Source organism: Heterocephalus glaber, unplaced genomic scaffold (assembly GCF_053883595.1).
Source record: "Heterocephalus glaber isolate CG9 unplaced genomic scaffold, H.glaber_assembly_v1.0 deba00001509, whole genome shotgun sequence".
Lineage (NCBI taxonomy): Eukaryota > Metazoa > Chordata > Mammalia > Rodentia > Bathyergidae > Heterocephalus > Heterocephalus glaber.
In genome coordinates, this window is record NW_028258325.1 from 31,165,141 (window position 1) to 31,182,610 (window position 17,470).

The 17,470-nt window shown below is 43.4% G+C and overlaps 1 protein-coding gene across 6 annotated transcripts in view; it reads left to right on the forward strand.

Moving 5' to 3' along the window:
- Positions 1–17,413, forward strand: part of Tbc1d1 (TBC1 domain family member 1) — a 234,372-nt gene extending 216,959 nt beyond the window's left edge. For all 6 annotated transcript variants that reach the window (XM_004867684.4, XM_004867686.4, XM_004867687.4 and 3 more), the window contains 4 exons: positions 1,254–1,413; positions 5,127–5,296; positions 11,353–11,526; positions 15,591–17,413. In XM_004867684.4, coding sequence (XP_004867741.1) covers positions 1,254–1,413; positions 5,127–5,296; positions 11,353–11,526; positions 15,591–15,776 — 690 coding nt within the window. In that variant the 3' untranslated portion in view covers positions 15,777–17,413. The remainder of the gene's footprint in view (positions 1–1,253; positions 1,414–5,126; positions 5,297–11,352; positions 11,527–15,590) is intronic.
- The last annotated feature ends 57 nt before the right edge of the window (positions 17,414–17,470 follow it).

The window sequence follows — 17,470 nt, forward strand, 5'->3', positions numbered from 1 at the left end:
GGGAGGCTGAAGCAGGAGATCCCGTTTGAGCCCAACCTGGGCAACTTAGTGACTTAGACCTTGTCTCAAAATAAAAAACTATTAAAAAGGGCTAAGCTTGTAATTCAGTGTGAAGGCGCTGGGTTCAGTCCCCAATGCCATCCCCCAGTCCTTTGCCTTGACTTGTGAATATGAAATCCATGACCATAAATCTCATGAAAGGGAACTGTTTTGTCCACTGAAAGACTTGACCCACATAGCACTTTCCACACTTACTGTCAGGCTCTTCCTGTGTTTCTTCCATTGTCCTTAAGGTAGCTGTCATGAGAGAGAAAGCTTTTTTTGAATTGTATATAATTTAGCATAACACATGTATCTTTTCAGACTGGTAGCCTTGGCTGATTAAACTTTTAAATACAGAAGAACCACAACTAGTGAGTGCTTCAGAAGGGTTTATTGCTCAAGCCTTTGAAAGTAGTGTCGCCTCATTTTTCCCAGTTTATGCTGTACGTATACTGTACATACACAACTGGGAGTGTCTCTGTCAGTCTCTGATTCTCACTAGAGATCTTTAGGCCCGCACCCTGGGTCTCAGATCTGGGGTGGCTGCTGGCCTCCGTAAGCCATGGGGCCAACCAGGAACTGCAGTGAGCTTCCTGCTACATGGTTCTTAAAGAGAGAACCCTTGATATTAGAGTCCAGTTTTAGTTAGACTCAAATTCTTGGCACCTGTGTTTAGTTATTCACCTTAAGACAAACACTTCTTGTTTTAACTTGCCCAGGATCTAAAATTTACACTTGTCCTGAATTTACATACTATTGGGAGTCCAGCAGGGACTAAGGGACTGTGGCCAATGGATTTCCTCTCTAGAATCATGATGTGCCCTCAGTTTACTCTTAACAGAAGGGCTGACTTTTTATTTCTAATTCCTCAGGGTTTGAGTTTTTCTAAGAATGTATATTTGTAAGAATTTTTGGAAATGTTTTTACACAAGGCAGATGTTTAGTTCTCTTAGCCAGGCTACACAGGAGGACAATGAAAGGGAAGAGGCAAGAGACCAAGCATTAGCATTCTGGGTCAGCCAGTGCCTGGCACATAGTCGCCTCCTGAAAAGCCCTTGCTGGGTGGATTAGTAGTCAAGATCAGTGCATGCCACAATCCGCATAGAAGATTTGAAGTGCTAGTAATTCTCTTAGACCCTGCATCGGGGTTGGTAAGCTTGTACGTGTAGCACATGCCTAATTCTCGGCACCTGTGGACGTCTCATCTGCAGATCCAGATGTACCAGCTCTCACGGCTCCTTCATGACTACCACAGAGACCTCTATGACCACCTGGAGGAGCACGAGATCGGGCCCAGCCTCTACGCTGCCCCGTGGTTTCTCACCGTCTTCGCCTCACAGTTCCCACTGGGATTTGTAGCCAGAGTCTTTGGTGAGCTCCATGCATCTTTCTGCCAAAACCAGTGTTCTGTTGATGAGAGGTGTTTTCACTCACTGGTGGTTCTGCTTGTTTTTATAGTAATATCTCACAAGAACAGTTTGATAGTCTGGGTGTGGTCAGGGCTGGTGTTTGCACTTTCAGATGCTGCCTCACCTCTGGATACCCTGGGGCTTCCCCAGGTGTGCCTAGGTGTCTCTATCTTTGGGTTTTGTCAGATTCCCACCCCTGAGACTCTCCCTAGAGCAGATATCCGGGAGACTTTGTGAGGGGCCCTGGGTGTATTCCTCGTACATCACCTTCCTCAGGGTCTCCACCTTGTGACTCTGTTGTTCACTGATCATTCTTACAACTCTTTGACCTACAGCCTCTGAGCTGTTGCTCTTTCCACATTCCCTTATCTTCTCCCATTTCTTTTCTTTCCCTACTCTTGGCTCTTCGTTTTCTACGTAATCACCCTCCGGAAGACCCATGTCAGAGCTTTCAGTGACACCTCTGTGTGGGTGACTCCTCTCCTCTGCCCTGACACTGCTCACATGTGTTTCAGGTGTCACAGTTACTCCATTTCTGTGTCCTGCTGTGCCCTGAGGTTGATCACTTGTCAAACCATCCTCTTTCCGCTTTGACAATGTAGATGTTCAAATGCAAAGTCTCTAAACTGCCTTGGATCTCAGGAGCCTGGTGAAATTCTGTGGGCAAGTTTAATTTGTGCATGCGCGTGCGTGCGTGCATGTGTGTGTCAGAGTCTTGCTGTACTTGAACTTGCCATCCTTCTGTCTCAGCCTCCTGAGTCCTGAGATTACAGGTGTGCACTGCCACTCCAAGCCACGATCAACTGTTACATGGTTTATTTTCCTCTTTAAAAATGCAAGTATTTGTGGCAATTCAGATTTTCTTTTTTATCATGAAGGAAAAGGTTGCTTTAAAAAATTAATAGTGATCACATATCAAGTGTATTTAAATGTTATTTTTGGAGAGTCGCTTATTAACGTATAACCTTATCACATTTTTAAGATTTATTTTTAGAACCTGAGAACATCATACAGGGAATGTTCAAAAATATTGAGAGTGTGCTATTTTAGGCATACTTTTGGTGGACATCCTATATATCCAGATTCTAAAATTCGCTTTGTAATCTAATGAACATTTACTCTTCTTTTCTCTTTCCTTCTGTATAGAATACTGCATTTTTTTGAGTCATTATTCACTTCTGTCCTCAAGAACCTTTGAAGAATTTCTCAGTTGGCTTTACTACAGGAACTGTAGTCTTAAAATATAAAATATTCCTAACCCCCTTTTGCGTAACTGTCTCTCCAAATTGATTTTTATTTTCCAGCCCTAAAAAAATGAAAGCAAAATAGATACTAAATATGGTGAAGCAAATTGTTACTTAAATATCATGAAGGTTTAGACTATAGCTAAAAAAAAAAAAACAAACCCAAAATATGTATTTAGTGACAAGAGTTACAGAAACTATACGATCTCCACCTGTGAATTTCAATCTTTCTTGCCACTGAGGATTCAGTGGGGGAAGAGGGAATGCTGTTTGGTAATAGTTTGAAAACAGTTCAGGCAACGAATACTGTGGTTTGTAAGGAAAGTTCTACCAAGGGGTCTGGGCTGACCACAGCCTCAGCTGGAATGGGTGGAGCTGTGGTCACCGAGTCCTCCGTTCCCCCGGGCCACCCCTGGAGCTGCTGCCTGCAGAGGATTCTAGGCTGTAGGAGACAAATCTTTCCTTAGGGTGCTTAAGTAGGTAAAGGACTTGCAAAAACAACCCAACTTCACTGTGGAGATGGCAGCCCTTCTGTAAATTCAGGATCCCCTTCTTCCCCGGTGGAAACTTGAGGAGAGGGGCCTTCCTTCAAGCCTTTCATCACATGCCTGCAGTGGGCACCCAGTGAAGTCCTTGTTTAAGGCCTCTCTGGTCTCCCGGAAGTTTCTAGGGCGTGGAGAGGAGTGGAGCACCCAGGCTAGCAGGAAGCATCTATGAGCCTGTGGGTCGGACCCAGCGCAGCCTCCACAAAAGGCACTTTTTACCCTTGTTTTGGTCTGGTAATAGAATCTGACCCCCAAGATCTTTTCAAAGAAGATTTTTATTCTGAAAGATAAACTTTTTTGTTCAGCTATAAATGTTCATATATTGAAAAGAAGCCACTGTTTTAAATCACTGAGATTTTGAATTTGCTTTCTTTTAGAAATATAATTTCATTTGAAATGCGTCTTAGATCTTTTTATTTCCGGTAGTGGTGAATTACTTGGTTAGGCTGTATGTTTTACAAACCAGACATTTCACAGGAGTATTCTTCCATGGCCCTACATTTTAAACTTTCCCTACAGAAGCCCAGATTTCAAAGATACAATCACTTCTCTAACTTACCTTCCAAGGCTCAGTGACCAGCACTAAGAAGGAATCGGGCCTTCCCACTCCTGGGACCGCCCTGCCCATCCGCAGTGGTGTCTGTGGAAGTGGCACAGTCCCTGTGTGGATCAGCTGGTGCAGGCGGTCTCAGTGCTGGCACTGCCCAGGGCTGCACCTCAGCCCAGGCCCCATCCAGGTCAAGACCAACTCCACCTCTGTGGCTAAGGGCCTTGTGAAGGTCACAGAGCATCCTGAGGGCTAATCGGGCCAGCAGACACTCAGGCCTGTCATGTCTCCTTCCCCTGCTTTGTCTGGAAACCACTGACTCAGTTTCCCACTTGCGTGGCAGTGGGCACCCTTTGCTTTTCTGTTTCTCAGTGGCTTTTACATGTTACCACACTAAGCCACCTGGAAGGCATCGAGGTAGGGATTCATCCTCTTGCCTGCTTTTGTTTTTCTTGATTTGACCCTTCACAACTTCATCCTTTCCATTATCTTGAAGCTAAAAAAACAAAAGAGAAAAGATATATTGACTATTGCCCCTAATTATATTTATATTTTATCTTTTAAATTATGTATTTTCTTAGGTAATTTGCTTGAGTTTAGCCACCCACTGACGTTGCTGTGACTGCACTGGCCTCAGGGCATTAGCTTCTCTTTTCCAGCAGCTCCACCTCCATGGGAAGGGTGTCTCTACTCACCTGGTCACCTTGGCCACTTGTCCGCTGCCTCCTGGTGTATAAAATCAGTATACAAACTACTGGAAGAACTAAAAAGCAACTTTGACCAAGTTCTTTAAACTCTTCAGAGAGAAAAATGTCTTTTACTGAATTGAAATTCATTGTGCTCACATTTAATAATGTACATCTGCAATTAAGTAGACCTTTTACAGTTCTTAGATATCTTTTAATTCCATCTCTTATTTTAAAACAGAGGAAATAGAGGCACTTTTTCAATTACTTTGTAAACATCTTTTAGTCCTACTCATAAAAACATGTTCTAGAAAGTCCTTTAAAATCCAGAGCATTCCTGGAAAAATAGACTAATAAAATATTTTGTCTCTTTCTCAATTTAACTTTTGATTTTAATTCATTTTCAGAGTGGAAAAAAAGACTTATCTGAACCTGTGACAAAATCTAAGCCATGTGTTTATATACTCTTTTTACTATTTGCAGTATTGTCTTGACAACCCCATGTGAAATAACTAGTTCTTAAAAAAAAATAAATTTGCACTTTGGGGTTATGTTTCCCACCTTCTTGTTCTATGCTGTGAGGAAAAGGAAACAGAATGGTATTTCACTAGAAATTGGTATGGTTTAACTCTGCCTTTCTTGCATTTTCCCAGATATGATCTTTCTTCAGGGGTCAGAGGTCATATTTAAAGTGGCCTTAAGTCTTTTGGGAAGCCATAAGCCTTTGATTCTGCAGCATGAAAACCTAGAAACAATAGTGGACTTCATAAAAAACACACTACCCAACCTGGGTCTGGTGCAGATGGAGAAGACCATCAATCAGGTATGATTCAGTCCAGTGCTTCCACATGCTTAAGCAATTCTGGATCTGTAGAAGCTTAACTTCAAGCAGCAGCTGTTTCCTACCCGTTGTGTTCTCAGCAGCTTCTTACACAATGCCTGCCACGTAGGAGTTGTATCCCAGATGTGTGTTGAATGGTTAAACCTATGACTGGGTGTGTATGCTGTGAGTGCAGTGGTGAAACGGCACAAAGAAACTCAGCAGTGTTTGATGTGACAGCACGCAAAAGTTGTCAGTTCCATACATTTAAGAGGCTTTGGCTCTTAAATGTTTGTTTTCCTGAAATGCATGCATTTGTAAAATACAGGCTTTTATAAAATGAGAGCTTCGCTTTTTCTGCTGAATAGTATTAATTGAAATTTTTTGAAAATATAGTCATACCTCGTTTTAGAACTTAATTTGTTTTACAATTCTAACTGAATTGTTTGGAAACAGAAGCGTTTGTGAACTGAGGTTTTACTGTAACTCTTATAATAGTTATAGGAAACATATGTTGTGGATCTATCTGTTGGTATAGTTTTTCTATTTGCTTTTATTGATGTATGTTTTTCCCCAAAAATTCAGTTGCACATATGTGGTTTCAGTACCTGCTTTCCATTTACGATAGAACCATTTTTGTTCTCTGAAATGTTGGAGGTTTATCCAGGAGACTAGATGGTGAATAAACACAGAAAAAGATACAAGTCTGGCCTGGGAAAAGGAGGGGATTTCATATTGATTCTTTCTTTGGATCTCTGCACACTGCACACGTACACCCATGTGAAAGAACAGTTCTTTTCCACTTTGTGCTTAATTTTTAGTTAACTAGCAGTCTCTGTGTCTTTCTTTTTCTATTTTACTTCCCTGGCATGGTCCTCTTGATGGCTTGTTGAGTCCTTACTTTTTGCCAGGTTCTAGGGAATCTGTATATACACATGATCTCATTCTCTCATGACCACGTTCCTGACAGGATGTAAAGTGGCTAAGTAACTGGCCCACACTCTGCTGCAGAAGGGAAGGGTGGGGCTTCAGCTTCTCTCACCTCAAAGTCTTTAGCAGCAGTTCGTCTCTGGGGATCATTTGATTATGGACTTTTTCTGGATTTTACCTTCATCTTAATACTAGGTTCTCTGTCTTTTTGATTCTTTAATTTCTGGCATATTTATATTCATTCCCTTTTTTATAGCTTTTGTTTCATAGCTGCTGGGACCTTGGTTACTGAGGTCAAATATGCTCAGTAGGTTCCTGGCTCTGAGGCAGGGCTCTTGGTGGACAGGCAGGGCTCCTGGGTGTCAGCCTCCAGGAAACATCCTTTTCTGCCCTTTTCTGTAGAGAGGAATACTGAGAGTACCTAGGATCCTAGCATACACCAGGAGCTCTTTCATGTCGAAAGTATAGAAATGGCCACAGTGTGGGAAGAGTACAGTTGTCCTTATGTGCCTGATTTGTTTCAGGCAGCTGTTTTGAAACTTGGGATTCAGTACTCTACTGACTCCTTAACATCTCTGGGACATAGTATTACAATCCCCATTTTCATAGATGAGGAAAGTGTGCATAGAGAAAGTGACGTGTGCAGTACCACATTCACAGTGGCAGGGCCTATGGGAACAAGGCTGTGGGGTGCCTGAGTACTGCTGTTGGAATTGAGGTAGTTGAGTCCAGTTGGAGCTAAAAGAATGAGCTAAGTCAACATTTTGTGCAGAGGCCAGACAGGAAGTATTGGAGGCTTTGCAGCTGATAAGTGCTCTGCTGCAGCTACTCAGCTTTGCCTTTGCAGTGCAGAGGAGCTGTAGACAAGTATAAAGGGATGAAGTGATTGTGTTGCAATAAAACTTCCTGTGCAGAAACCGGCAGTGGGACACAGTACACAGGCTGTAATTGGCTGACCCCTGAGCTGAAAGATCACGACATGCCAGAGGCACAGGTGTGAGAGAACCAAGAGCCAGTCCCAGGTGCCTGATGTGTTGTTCAGCTTGCAAATGGGGTGGGTGTGAGGGTGTAGGTTGCACAAAATCTACATTTGGAGCCCAACTTTTCATTCCAGTCTTGATTTTTAAAAAAATAGATAAAACTCCAGAGAGCCCTCTGTCCTCCCTGTTTCTGTCTGGATCTTGACATCTGAGCCCTGCCTCAAGCTTGCTGGCCCCTCTCCCAGGGCCTTTCCTCCAGAGTCCCTGGAGAGCAGGTCGAGGTGTAGTGTAGCTCCTCAGCAGCCCCAGGCCCAGACCTTGTAGGCCAGGTTCCAGATCCCAGGGTGGGAGTGATGGAGGCATTCACTGCTGTGACAGAGCATAGGAACAGTGGATAGACAGTTGCATGTGGTGGGCAGTGTGTTTCTGAGCACTCCTCTGTGACAGCCAGGGCCCCATTTCATTAAATGCCCTCCCTACATAAGGCCTCAGCAAGAGTGGCTGAGAACAGGGCTTGGGAGCTCCGGCTCAGTGTGGCCAGGCTGGGAGCAGCCACAGAGGCAGTTCTGGGATTTGACAGGCCAGGCAGAAACCCCAGGGTCACCAAAGCCTCTGAGGCAGCTCCTCAGTGTGACCTTATACTCACCCAGGGAACTGCCAGTTGCTTGTAAACTGTAAGCATCTTCTGGCCCAGGAAGAAGGGAGCTCTGGGGATGATTAGTAACAGTGGGAAGCTCAGCATCGCAGAGTGCTGTGTAACTCTCAAGCCTCAGTTTGGTTTATGGCAGAAAGAGTAAAGAGCAGCTTCAGGAGGCAGGGCCAGTAGCCTCTTTTTTATATCCTTTATGCCCCAGGCTGGTGGCATCATCAGATCAGGTAGGAACTTGTTAGAAATATAGAATCTGTGGGCCCACCCCAGAGTTAGTGAGTCAGAACCTGCACTCTCCCAAGCTCCCCAAGGGACTCTCATCCCCAGGACATGTGAAAGCTCTGCTGAGCGCCACTTTATCAAGAACAAAGTGATGTTGCCCTTAAGCTTGTAGGATGGAACCAGAATCCTAACAGTTCTTGTGTTCAGAGGATGCTGCGGCAGCATGGTGGCTGCCTCTGCCCTCGGGAAGGCCTCTGTTCTCGGGCAGTTGGCACTTTTGAAAGTGAGCAGTTGTGTAAAAGGACTGGCAGTGCCCCACCAAGAGGGTGGGGTACAGAAATACCTCTAGGATTGTTTGGAAGTGCTCACATGTGGTGATAATAAAAAGCAGACCGGCTTTAGTCAGCTTTACTGTTGTTTCTAACTTCACTGCAGACAGCGTGCCCCTTGTGGCCCATACACAGGCAGAGCACTCCCACCATCCAGCCCCTGCATCCCACCAAGACCAGGAGAGTGCAGGGCAGGGTGTGGGGTTAGGAAGGTGGAAAGTGTGTAGCTAGGTCTATAAGGCACCAGAGTTAATGACCTTATTTTACAGATTCCACGGACTGCAGAGAAAAACTGAGTCTCTAGTAGTAAGAACATAACAAGCCCAGAACATAAACAGACAATTCACTGAAGAGGAGAGCCATCTAGTCAACAGATACCTGGGAAGATGTTAGCTTCGTGCATAATTTACATGTATGCGTAATATAATGCCTTATCCACTAGGTTAACAACCGCACATTTTTTAACGTCATTTCATAACACTAAGGGTACAGTGTATGTGGTGCATTGTTATGTTGTTAGTGGCATTATACCTTGATTATGCCCACTTGGGAAGCAGTTTGCCAGTATGTATCATAAGCCAATAAAAATTCATACTCCTTAACTTCTAGTCCCAGTTCTTAGGATGTGTCCTTAGGAAATAATTAAAAATATGGGAAAAGCCATACATATAAGGATATTTTCTTATAGTTGGAAGTTGACAGTACTTAGGTTCGGTACTTGATGAATGAGTTGATATGGTTAGGGTCAAGGTGCTAGAAAACTACACAGCCATTTATATAATTATGACTATGAAGAACATAGAGCAATATAAAGAAGCTTTTAGAATATAAGTGAGAAACAATGGTATAGGAAATTTTATGTTGATTATGTTTACCACAAGAAGAACATACTTACAGAAATAAAGATGAAAGGAAGTATAGCAAGATGATGGAAATTGTACTGGTGACTTTTCTTTTGTTGAAGTTTTTTTTTTGGTACAGGGGATCAAGCTCAGGACCTTGTGCTTGCGAGGCAAGCGGTGGAACCACTGAGCTAAATCCCCAGCCCTGGTGATTTTTCTTTTGTTTTTCAAGCTTCCTTAATATAGCTGTATTGCTTCACTAATAAAAAACAAATAGTTTATCTTTTGGGCAAAACATTGACAATAGGGAAATGGGCAATTCCTACTTTGGCAAGCAGAAGAGTGCTCCCTTTTCCTCAGCCTCAGTGTTCTGGAACTTGCCTGAAAACTGAGAGAAACTGTAGAGCCAGGATGGGGGAAAGACATGAGGTCCCCACTAGTCATGACTAGGCAGCATTGCCCAAGGTGGACCCATTATAAAGATGGGACCCAGTCCTCTTGGAGAGGGGCTGGTGCCTCACAGTTGGTAGAGTGACCAGTGCTTGGTGACTGGTTTCTGTGAGATGTGGACAGAGCAGGACATTTGAGTTAAAAAAAACAAACCAGCTCAGTGTAAAAAATCTCTCTCTCTCTGTCTCTCTCTCTCTCTCTCTCTCTCTCTCTCTCTCTCTCTCTCTCTCTCTCTCACACACACACACACACACACACACACACACACACACGCACCCATGGCACAGATAGTATGTGTTTTAGTTTTAGGGGTAGACTGATTTTTGAACCTATGTAGTATTGATCACTGAATTAAACTGAAAGGAAGCTGAAAAGTTCATCTCAAGGAATGGTGAAAAAGTAAACATGACCTTTGAAAATTGAAGCTTGTAGAGTGCCATCAGGGGAAGCTACTTTTCTTTCTTTGTTTTTTCTTATTTGGAACTGGAGCTCTAACCCAGGGCTTTGTGCAACTAAAATTAAGTAAGTGCTAGACACATCCCCAGCGTATTATTTTTCGTGTTTTATTTTGAGGCAGAGTCTCAATCACCCGGGCTAGGCATGAACTTGTGATTCTCCTGCCTCAGCCTCCCAAGTAGCTAGGATTACAGCCATACAACACCATGCCTGGCTTCCACTGGGTTTTAACTGTGTTAGAGTTTCTTTTGTAAGGAAATGCAATAGAGAGGCAATTTCTGCTCTTGTGAAGCCTTCATTCTCTGAACTTCGTTCTGATCTGTCAGGGTTGTTTTAGATGGTCCAAGCTTGACTGAGTTCTCAGATCCATGTAAGGGCTTGACCCCCGTGTAGAGGGTGCCCAGCTGTGGGTTCCCACAGAGAACATGGAGGGGAAGAGCTTGTGCTGGGCAGCAGCAGCATCTCTCTTCTGACTCCAGCCCTGCCTCTTCAAGCCTTGCAGCTTGACCGGGAGAAAGTACAGTCACCATCGCTTGAGTCACTTGTGCTCTTGGGGTTGTGTTTCACACGTGTGGTTTTGTCAGCACTATTACAGTTATGGGAAGGGAGACAATTCAGGCATTGTTTCATATTCACTCATCTGTGTGTGGGGGTGACATTTGGGTTTTGCCTCATTTTTTTATATCTCTGTGCAAAGAAGAATGTTTCAGTAAACAGTTCCATTACTTAGCGGTTCTTGCAACTCTGGAAACCCAACTGAGTTATAATTAAACCTTGGCTTGGTGACTGTGCAAATAGGCTATGATTACTTTGTGTTTTCTTCCTTTAAACCATAGTTGATATTTCTAACCTAATCAAAATTTCAAAGAAAAGAAGTAAGAACTAAAAATAAATTTTTGTCTTTTTAAAAACAAGGTTTTAGCATTTGGAAGATGAGTATCTGGCACCTCTGCTAAATGTCACCTTGGAATTATTTCTAGATGTTTCTTATGTCTTTCTTTCCAAATAAAATCATTACCTCCTCAGTGCAGAGTTTTTCTTATTTCTCATCTGTTACCAAATATAGTGCGAAGTGTGGAAGTGGTGATTGATGAATGCTCCTTGACATGATCATGTGTGTGCGTGTTTTTATATAGTTGCATTGTGATTGTGTGAGATTTTTCTCCTTTTTGGAGCCTGATGACTTTTCTGTATTTAACAGGTGTTTGAGATGGACATTGCTAAACAGTTACAAGCTTATGAAGTTGAGTACCATGTCCTTCAAGAAGAACTTATTGATTCCTCTCCGCTCAATGACAACCAAAGAATGGATAAATTAGAGAAAACCAACAGCAGCTTACGCAAACAGAACCTTGACCTCCTTGAACAATTGCAGGTAGAACATATTTATAGATCAGCTTTGTGAACCACAGTATGTGGTAGTTCATTAACTCAGCAAAGGCAACAGCAGACTGGGCTTTCCCATGACCAGAGGCCCTTTCTCACCCTGATGTGTTTGTAGTTGAATCAGAGGTATCCCAAGAGAATCAGTCATTTTATTTCTGAGCAGACAGATTATCCTGGCTAAGGTTAGACAGCCCCAGAGCTTTCTGAGAGTCTTTTTCTGCACTTGCCCTTTTAGGAGACAGGCCTAGGGATGAATTGGGTTCCAGATGCTATGGTACTCAAAGCTGAAGGCCAGCAACTGTGCTTGAGTAGTGAGAGAATCAAGAGCTTTCACTGCCATGAGGGAAGCAAGGTAGGTTCACAGAAGGACGTTAAGAGGGCAAAGTGACACACTAATCTACCTAATAGAATAAACCAGAACATGTGTTCATTGCTTGGGGGTCCTGGGTGCGAATGCCAAGATCTGACTAACAAAGGGCATGGTTCTCCCCTCTAGAAACTTCCACCTTAGGGTAGAAAAGTGCACACAGAATAAAGGCAGAATGGCTTGTGTACTCAGAAGGCTGAGACGGAGCCAGTATCTGGCATAGTGCAAGATCTCTCAGCCTGGGTGTGGCCCCTCCACACTGTCACCAGGCAGTCTGCTGCCTGCTCTGCCCGGTAGCCTCATTTGTGACAGGGATAGGAGGAGGAAGACTTCACTGCAGGCTGCAGCTCCTTTGTTGTCAAATGGCACATGGTCACCATTTTAGAGTTACTAATGGGTGAATGTTGTCACTAGGAATTGTTTGAGAATGTTTTTAAATTTTGTTTTAAAGTTGTTTATGAAGGGCTGGGGATTTAGCTCAGTGGTTCCACCACCTGCCTTGCAAGCGCAAGGTCCCAAGTTCGATCCCTGGTACAAAAAAAAAAAAAGAAGAAGAAGAAAGTTGTTTATGAAGTCCTCTGGGCTGTCTGTAGAGTAACCTTCCATTCTAATCTGAGCCTGAGTGTTCTCCAGGGAAAGTTGCTTCTTTGTAGATACAGGCTTGGTGGAGATGTGAGAAAAGCCCGCGTTGGAAAGCCTGCTACCCTTGTCTGAAACACATTTCTCCCAGAAGACACTTATCTCAGTAGATCTTAGTAGATACTTGCTGAAGAGGAAAATGCCTTCCTTCCCCAATCCTAACTGCCAGTCACATTCTGAATGTTAACTTATTTGTTCCTGAGATTGACTTGTCCTAACTGAAATCATACCTGTATACCATCTTCCCCAGAAGTCTCAGCTGTAACCCGAGGGGAAGTGTCAGGGGAACAGGCAGCCTCATCTGGCCTGCAAGGGTACATGGTGCAGGTGCTTATTTTAAATAGGTTCCCAGCCCACAATGGACTCCACAAGTACAACACAATGGGAATGCTTTAACTAAATTCATGATTGTATTGAAAGTACCTGGCTTTGTAGGACAAGGCAGTTTTCATATTAAAGGTCCATTAGGCAAAAGGCCATGTGGCTTCCTGGTAGTATGTAAGAGGCGGGCAAGCACTTTTATGCTGTTTATATGATACTCTCCACCTTTTGTAAAAACAAAGAGTAGAGAAAAACTGCTCAGAAATCTGCATTCCAGTGGTAATTGGTAATAATAGATGTTCTTTCTCTGGACCGGGTGGCTCTGCATTTGTGGGGGGATCATTCAGAACTCCAGTTTGTACCAGTTCATTTCACCACAGTTACCAAGTCCTGACCATGTTGGGGGCCACCACGCCTGTTAAGTCACAGAGTGGGGATTGATAATGTGGTGTGTCAGTGCATGGATATTTGTATAGTTTTTTCACTATTCTCTATGAGAATATGTATCCTATATGTTACTGCTACTCCTTTCGTATAATAAAGGTGTATAATACATCCTGAAGTTTCGTATGTAAAACCCCCATTACCAAAATTGACCTATTTTCCAACTTTGTTCTGTTAATATAGTTGGTGGACATGCCAAACTACATGCCAAAGTGCTGTTTAGAATTTAGAGATTAGACTCTTTCACCTCTTTGTCCAGCAGTATTTAAGACAATTATGCAAACATGCCTGATGTTTCCAAATAACATATGTGGATTTTTCATAATAATCAACAGCTACAAGCCATTGATTCCCATTCTGAACCTGGGCCATGGGAAGGGAGACCATGTCAAAGATACAAGGTGTAATCACATAATACAGTGAATGTTTAAATATCAAAAAATTATTATAGTAAAATACACATTGCCATTAATTCCCCTCAAAATACTCCATCTTGCTTCAGACATACTTATCCCATCATTCTTGCCACTTTTTGAGGCAGTTCTGGAAGTCCTCTTGTGTGTGTTTAATTGCACAGTCATGGCTACCTCAATGAATGAAATCAATTCAAAATGTTCACCCAGTGGTCATTTTTACTGAGGAAGAGTCAGAAGTTGCATGGTGCCAGATCCAGTCAATAACATGGATGAGGATGACCTGTTTGACAGAAATAACTGTAAAGATTTTGATTTAATCAGGATGTCAAGGCAGCCACAAAAAGATACTCACAAAAGAAGTCTTGCAGAACTGCTACAGAAAGTGGCAAGAACAATGGGATAAATATGTGTGTGGGGGGGGTATATTGAGAGGGATTAACGGCACTGTGTCTTTTACTGTGATAAATTTTAAAACTTTAACATTCACCATATTGTTAATCACACAGTGTGAAACAGACTTCTTTCCACAAAAGAACTTCAGCCTTATTGAGAGGGCCTGCCATTCACACAGAACAGGAGGAAATAACCATACAAATTAGTTCACTACTAACCATGCAAAATTGGTTCCCTGCTAAAGTTGCATGGCAAATGACCATGCAGACTAGTTCATTACTCCTTGAGCTTCACGGTACACCTCAGGATGCGGTGGGACATCAGAGTGTTGAGGTGTGGGGCCTCTACGAGCTTTGACAGTAGGGAGGAGTTGGAAGAACAGAGTATGTTTAGAGATCAAACCAGATGAGCAGCAGATTTCTCCTTATGTTTTGAGTATTCTAGGGGCACGGCTGGCGGTAGACTTTGAGATAGGAGTTGTCTGTTTGGCACAAGGGTTACAGTATCTTGTCCCAAAACTATTTTCCCAGTTTAAAAATGAGAAAAGACAAGTATGCCATTTTTCCCACCTAAAGTCAATGGGGCATGTACAGGAATGAGCTGAGTTCATGAGGTAGAGCCATTCCTTACTGACCATGTGTTTCGTAATGCAGCAGTGACCTGAAGGATAGGCCACAGGGGTCTGAGGACATCAGCCTAACATTAAAGCTTGTGCAGTGTGTTAGAGAGAGGAGGTCCGGTTTTAGAGAACACCTGGAAGCTCCATACCTGGTGCTAATTGTGTGCTTGGTGCTAAGGGTATAAACCATGCATGAGCCGCGCTCCTCCTCTGGAGTGGAGGAAAAACACTGTTCCTTTCCGAGAGTGGTGGTGACCAGTGGTGAGATATCCCTGGGCACCTCTCAGCAGAATTCTGGGTCACTCTAGGCTTTCTGTGCCCAGATATCCTGGCCTAGGGATGTTTTGTTACTCTGTGGGAAATAAAAAGAATTACAGAACTATTTTGACTATCAATCTGAAATCAGTTTGTGTAGATATATGCATTAGTCGGAATAGACTGGGCTGCTATGCGCAAGTAAATAAAGCTCACAGGCTCATTGACCTAACAGTGTCCTTGAACATTCCCCTTCTCCCTGAAGCATTCTTTGGCCGTATCATCACTGTCCTCCCTATGAGGGTACCAGGGGGTCAGATTCCCCATACAGTGTGATGTTACCACCCCAGCATCTGGCATCCAGAGCAGCCCTGCAGGCAGAAAATGCTGGAGGATCTTGGTGTTTGTTTGGGCTTAGCCCAGCCGGCCTGCAGGGGGAGCTGGGAGGTCTTGCCCTGTGACCAGAATGGATCATCAACCATAGGCTTGTCTGCCAGTGCCCAGCTCCAAAGTGCTCTCTAAGCTGGACGGTGCCTTGCACAGCGGATCCCTCTGGCATTATCCTGGCAGGTACATTCTCATTTCTCTTCCTTCTCCAGGTGGCACATGGTAAGATCCACAACCTTGAAGCTATGGTAGAGAAGCTCCTGACCAGCGAGAGCAAGCTGAAGCAGGCCACACTGGCCTTGGAGCTGGAGCGGGTTGCCCTGCTCCAGATGGTGGAGGAGCTTCGGAGGCAGCCTGCAGAGATGAGTGCTGGGCAGCCTGAGCCCATGGATGACTGACAGCTCTGCAGAGAGATTGCACACCTTCCTAACACTGTCCAGGCCTTAATGATGACAGGCAGAAGATCCAGGAGTGAGAGTGGAGTATGAAGCGAACTTCTCAGGGAGAAAACTGGCTTGCCAACAAGCAAATTTTCTTTGAGCTCAGACTTGCAATTCAGAGGGCAAATGTCCCAGTGTTTTTGTTATTTTTGTTTTAGGTTCTGATTCATCCCTTCTCCAGTCCTGATTGCTGTTCTCAGTAGCTTTAGATGGCATGGACATAAATAAATGCACCTTTGTGTTTTCTTCTTGTTTCCTGTTTGAGCAGCCCCACGTTTGTAAAGAACATTCATAATGCTGAGATTTCCAAAGCAGGAAGCACTCAAGACGATCCCTCAAGCAAAAGTGTGGGTCTATTCTTTAAGACAGAGTCCATGCGACCACACCTTCAGGGCCACTGACAAGGTACAGTTGGCACTTGTCCATTCTTGTCATGGAAACCTAAGCTGATGGTGGGGAAAGACTGAAAGGGATTTATTTAAATTGGGTATCTTGATGACTATCAGTAAACTTGATCTGTATGCTTGGTACGTAACAAAATCTGCTTTTAAAAACAATTAGAGTGTTTTTCATACATTTTTGCTTGTCAGGTTAAATGTAGTTGATCAGAGTCATGGTAGATAAATTTTTTATAGTAAAAATCACCAGTTTCAGACTTCTACCAGGTATTGTTAGCACGTGGTCAATAATTTCTGGGTCTGAGATATTTATTTTTTTGTGTGATGGTTTCACACCCATACTACAGAGTCATGTATTTATTTTTGCCTGTTGTATGATTTCAGCTGTGTGTTCCTTTGAGGCTCAACCTCTTGGAAATCTGATTCCTTATAGAAGGAGCAGGCCACAGCAAGATTTTCAGGGGTGCCCAAGACTCTGGGCCTTGCAAAAGAGTCCAGGCTGAAATTGCAATCAGATGTATGGCAGCTAACAATTTTTCAGAGGTAGGATTGTATTTTGAAGTAGCTCACAACAAGTGACTCCCCATCCTCCGGATGATGAGAACCCTGTGCCTTCAAGTGAAATGCTGCTCACAGCTGCCCTGCCTTCAGCCGGTCACTGCACAAGGCCTCTCCCCATGCTCTTAGAATGGGTTGTTTCTTTGCAAAGGACCAGAGAACTCTGCAGGTGCGGGCCGCCTCCTGGACAGAGGGATCATTTCTGGTCTTCATGTTCTAGTGGTAATCATGGGAGTTTCTTTTGACTGTCTTGGCAGCAGGATCTTTTTTACACCTGGGGTGAGAGGGCAGATTGCTGTATTAGTCAAAGTCATTACAAAAATCTCCCAGACATTGCAAAGGGTGACCAAAGTGCTCCCCCAGTGCCTAAAGGGTTGGTTGGCATTTGAGACTTGTTCCTGTTCCCTGGGTCAGAGGATAGCAATTCTCATCTTGAACCACGATGATAAATCCAGTAGCTGCTATGCCAATTGGTTCTGACAGATAGAGCTTAGATTACTTAACATTTGAGGGCTTTTTTTCCACATTGTATTTTACTATTGAATGTTAATAATGTTGAATTTTGGACATCTTATTGCTATTCTTCAAAAATATTGTGCATTGAGAAACAAGAAAGCAATAAAATGATAAATAACTCATGCCCATGTTTTTATGTGGTTTTTTTTTAAACTTTGGATTTTGCAGCCCAGAAGTAAA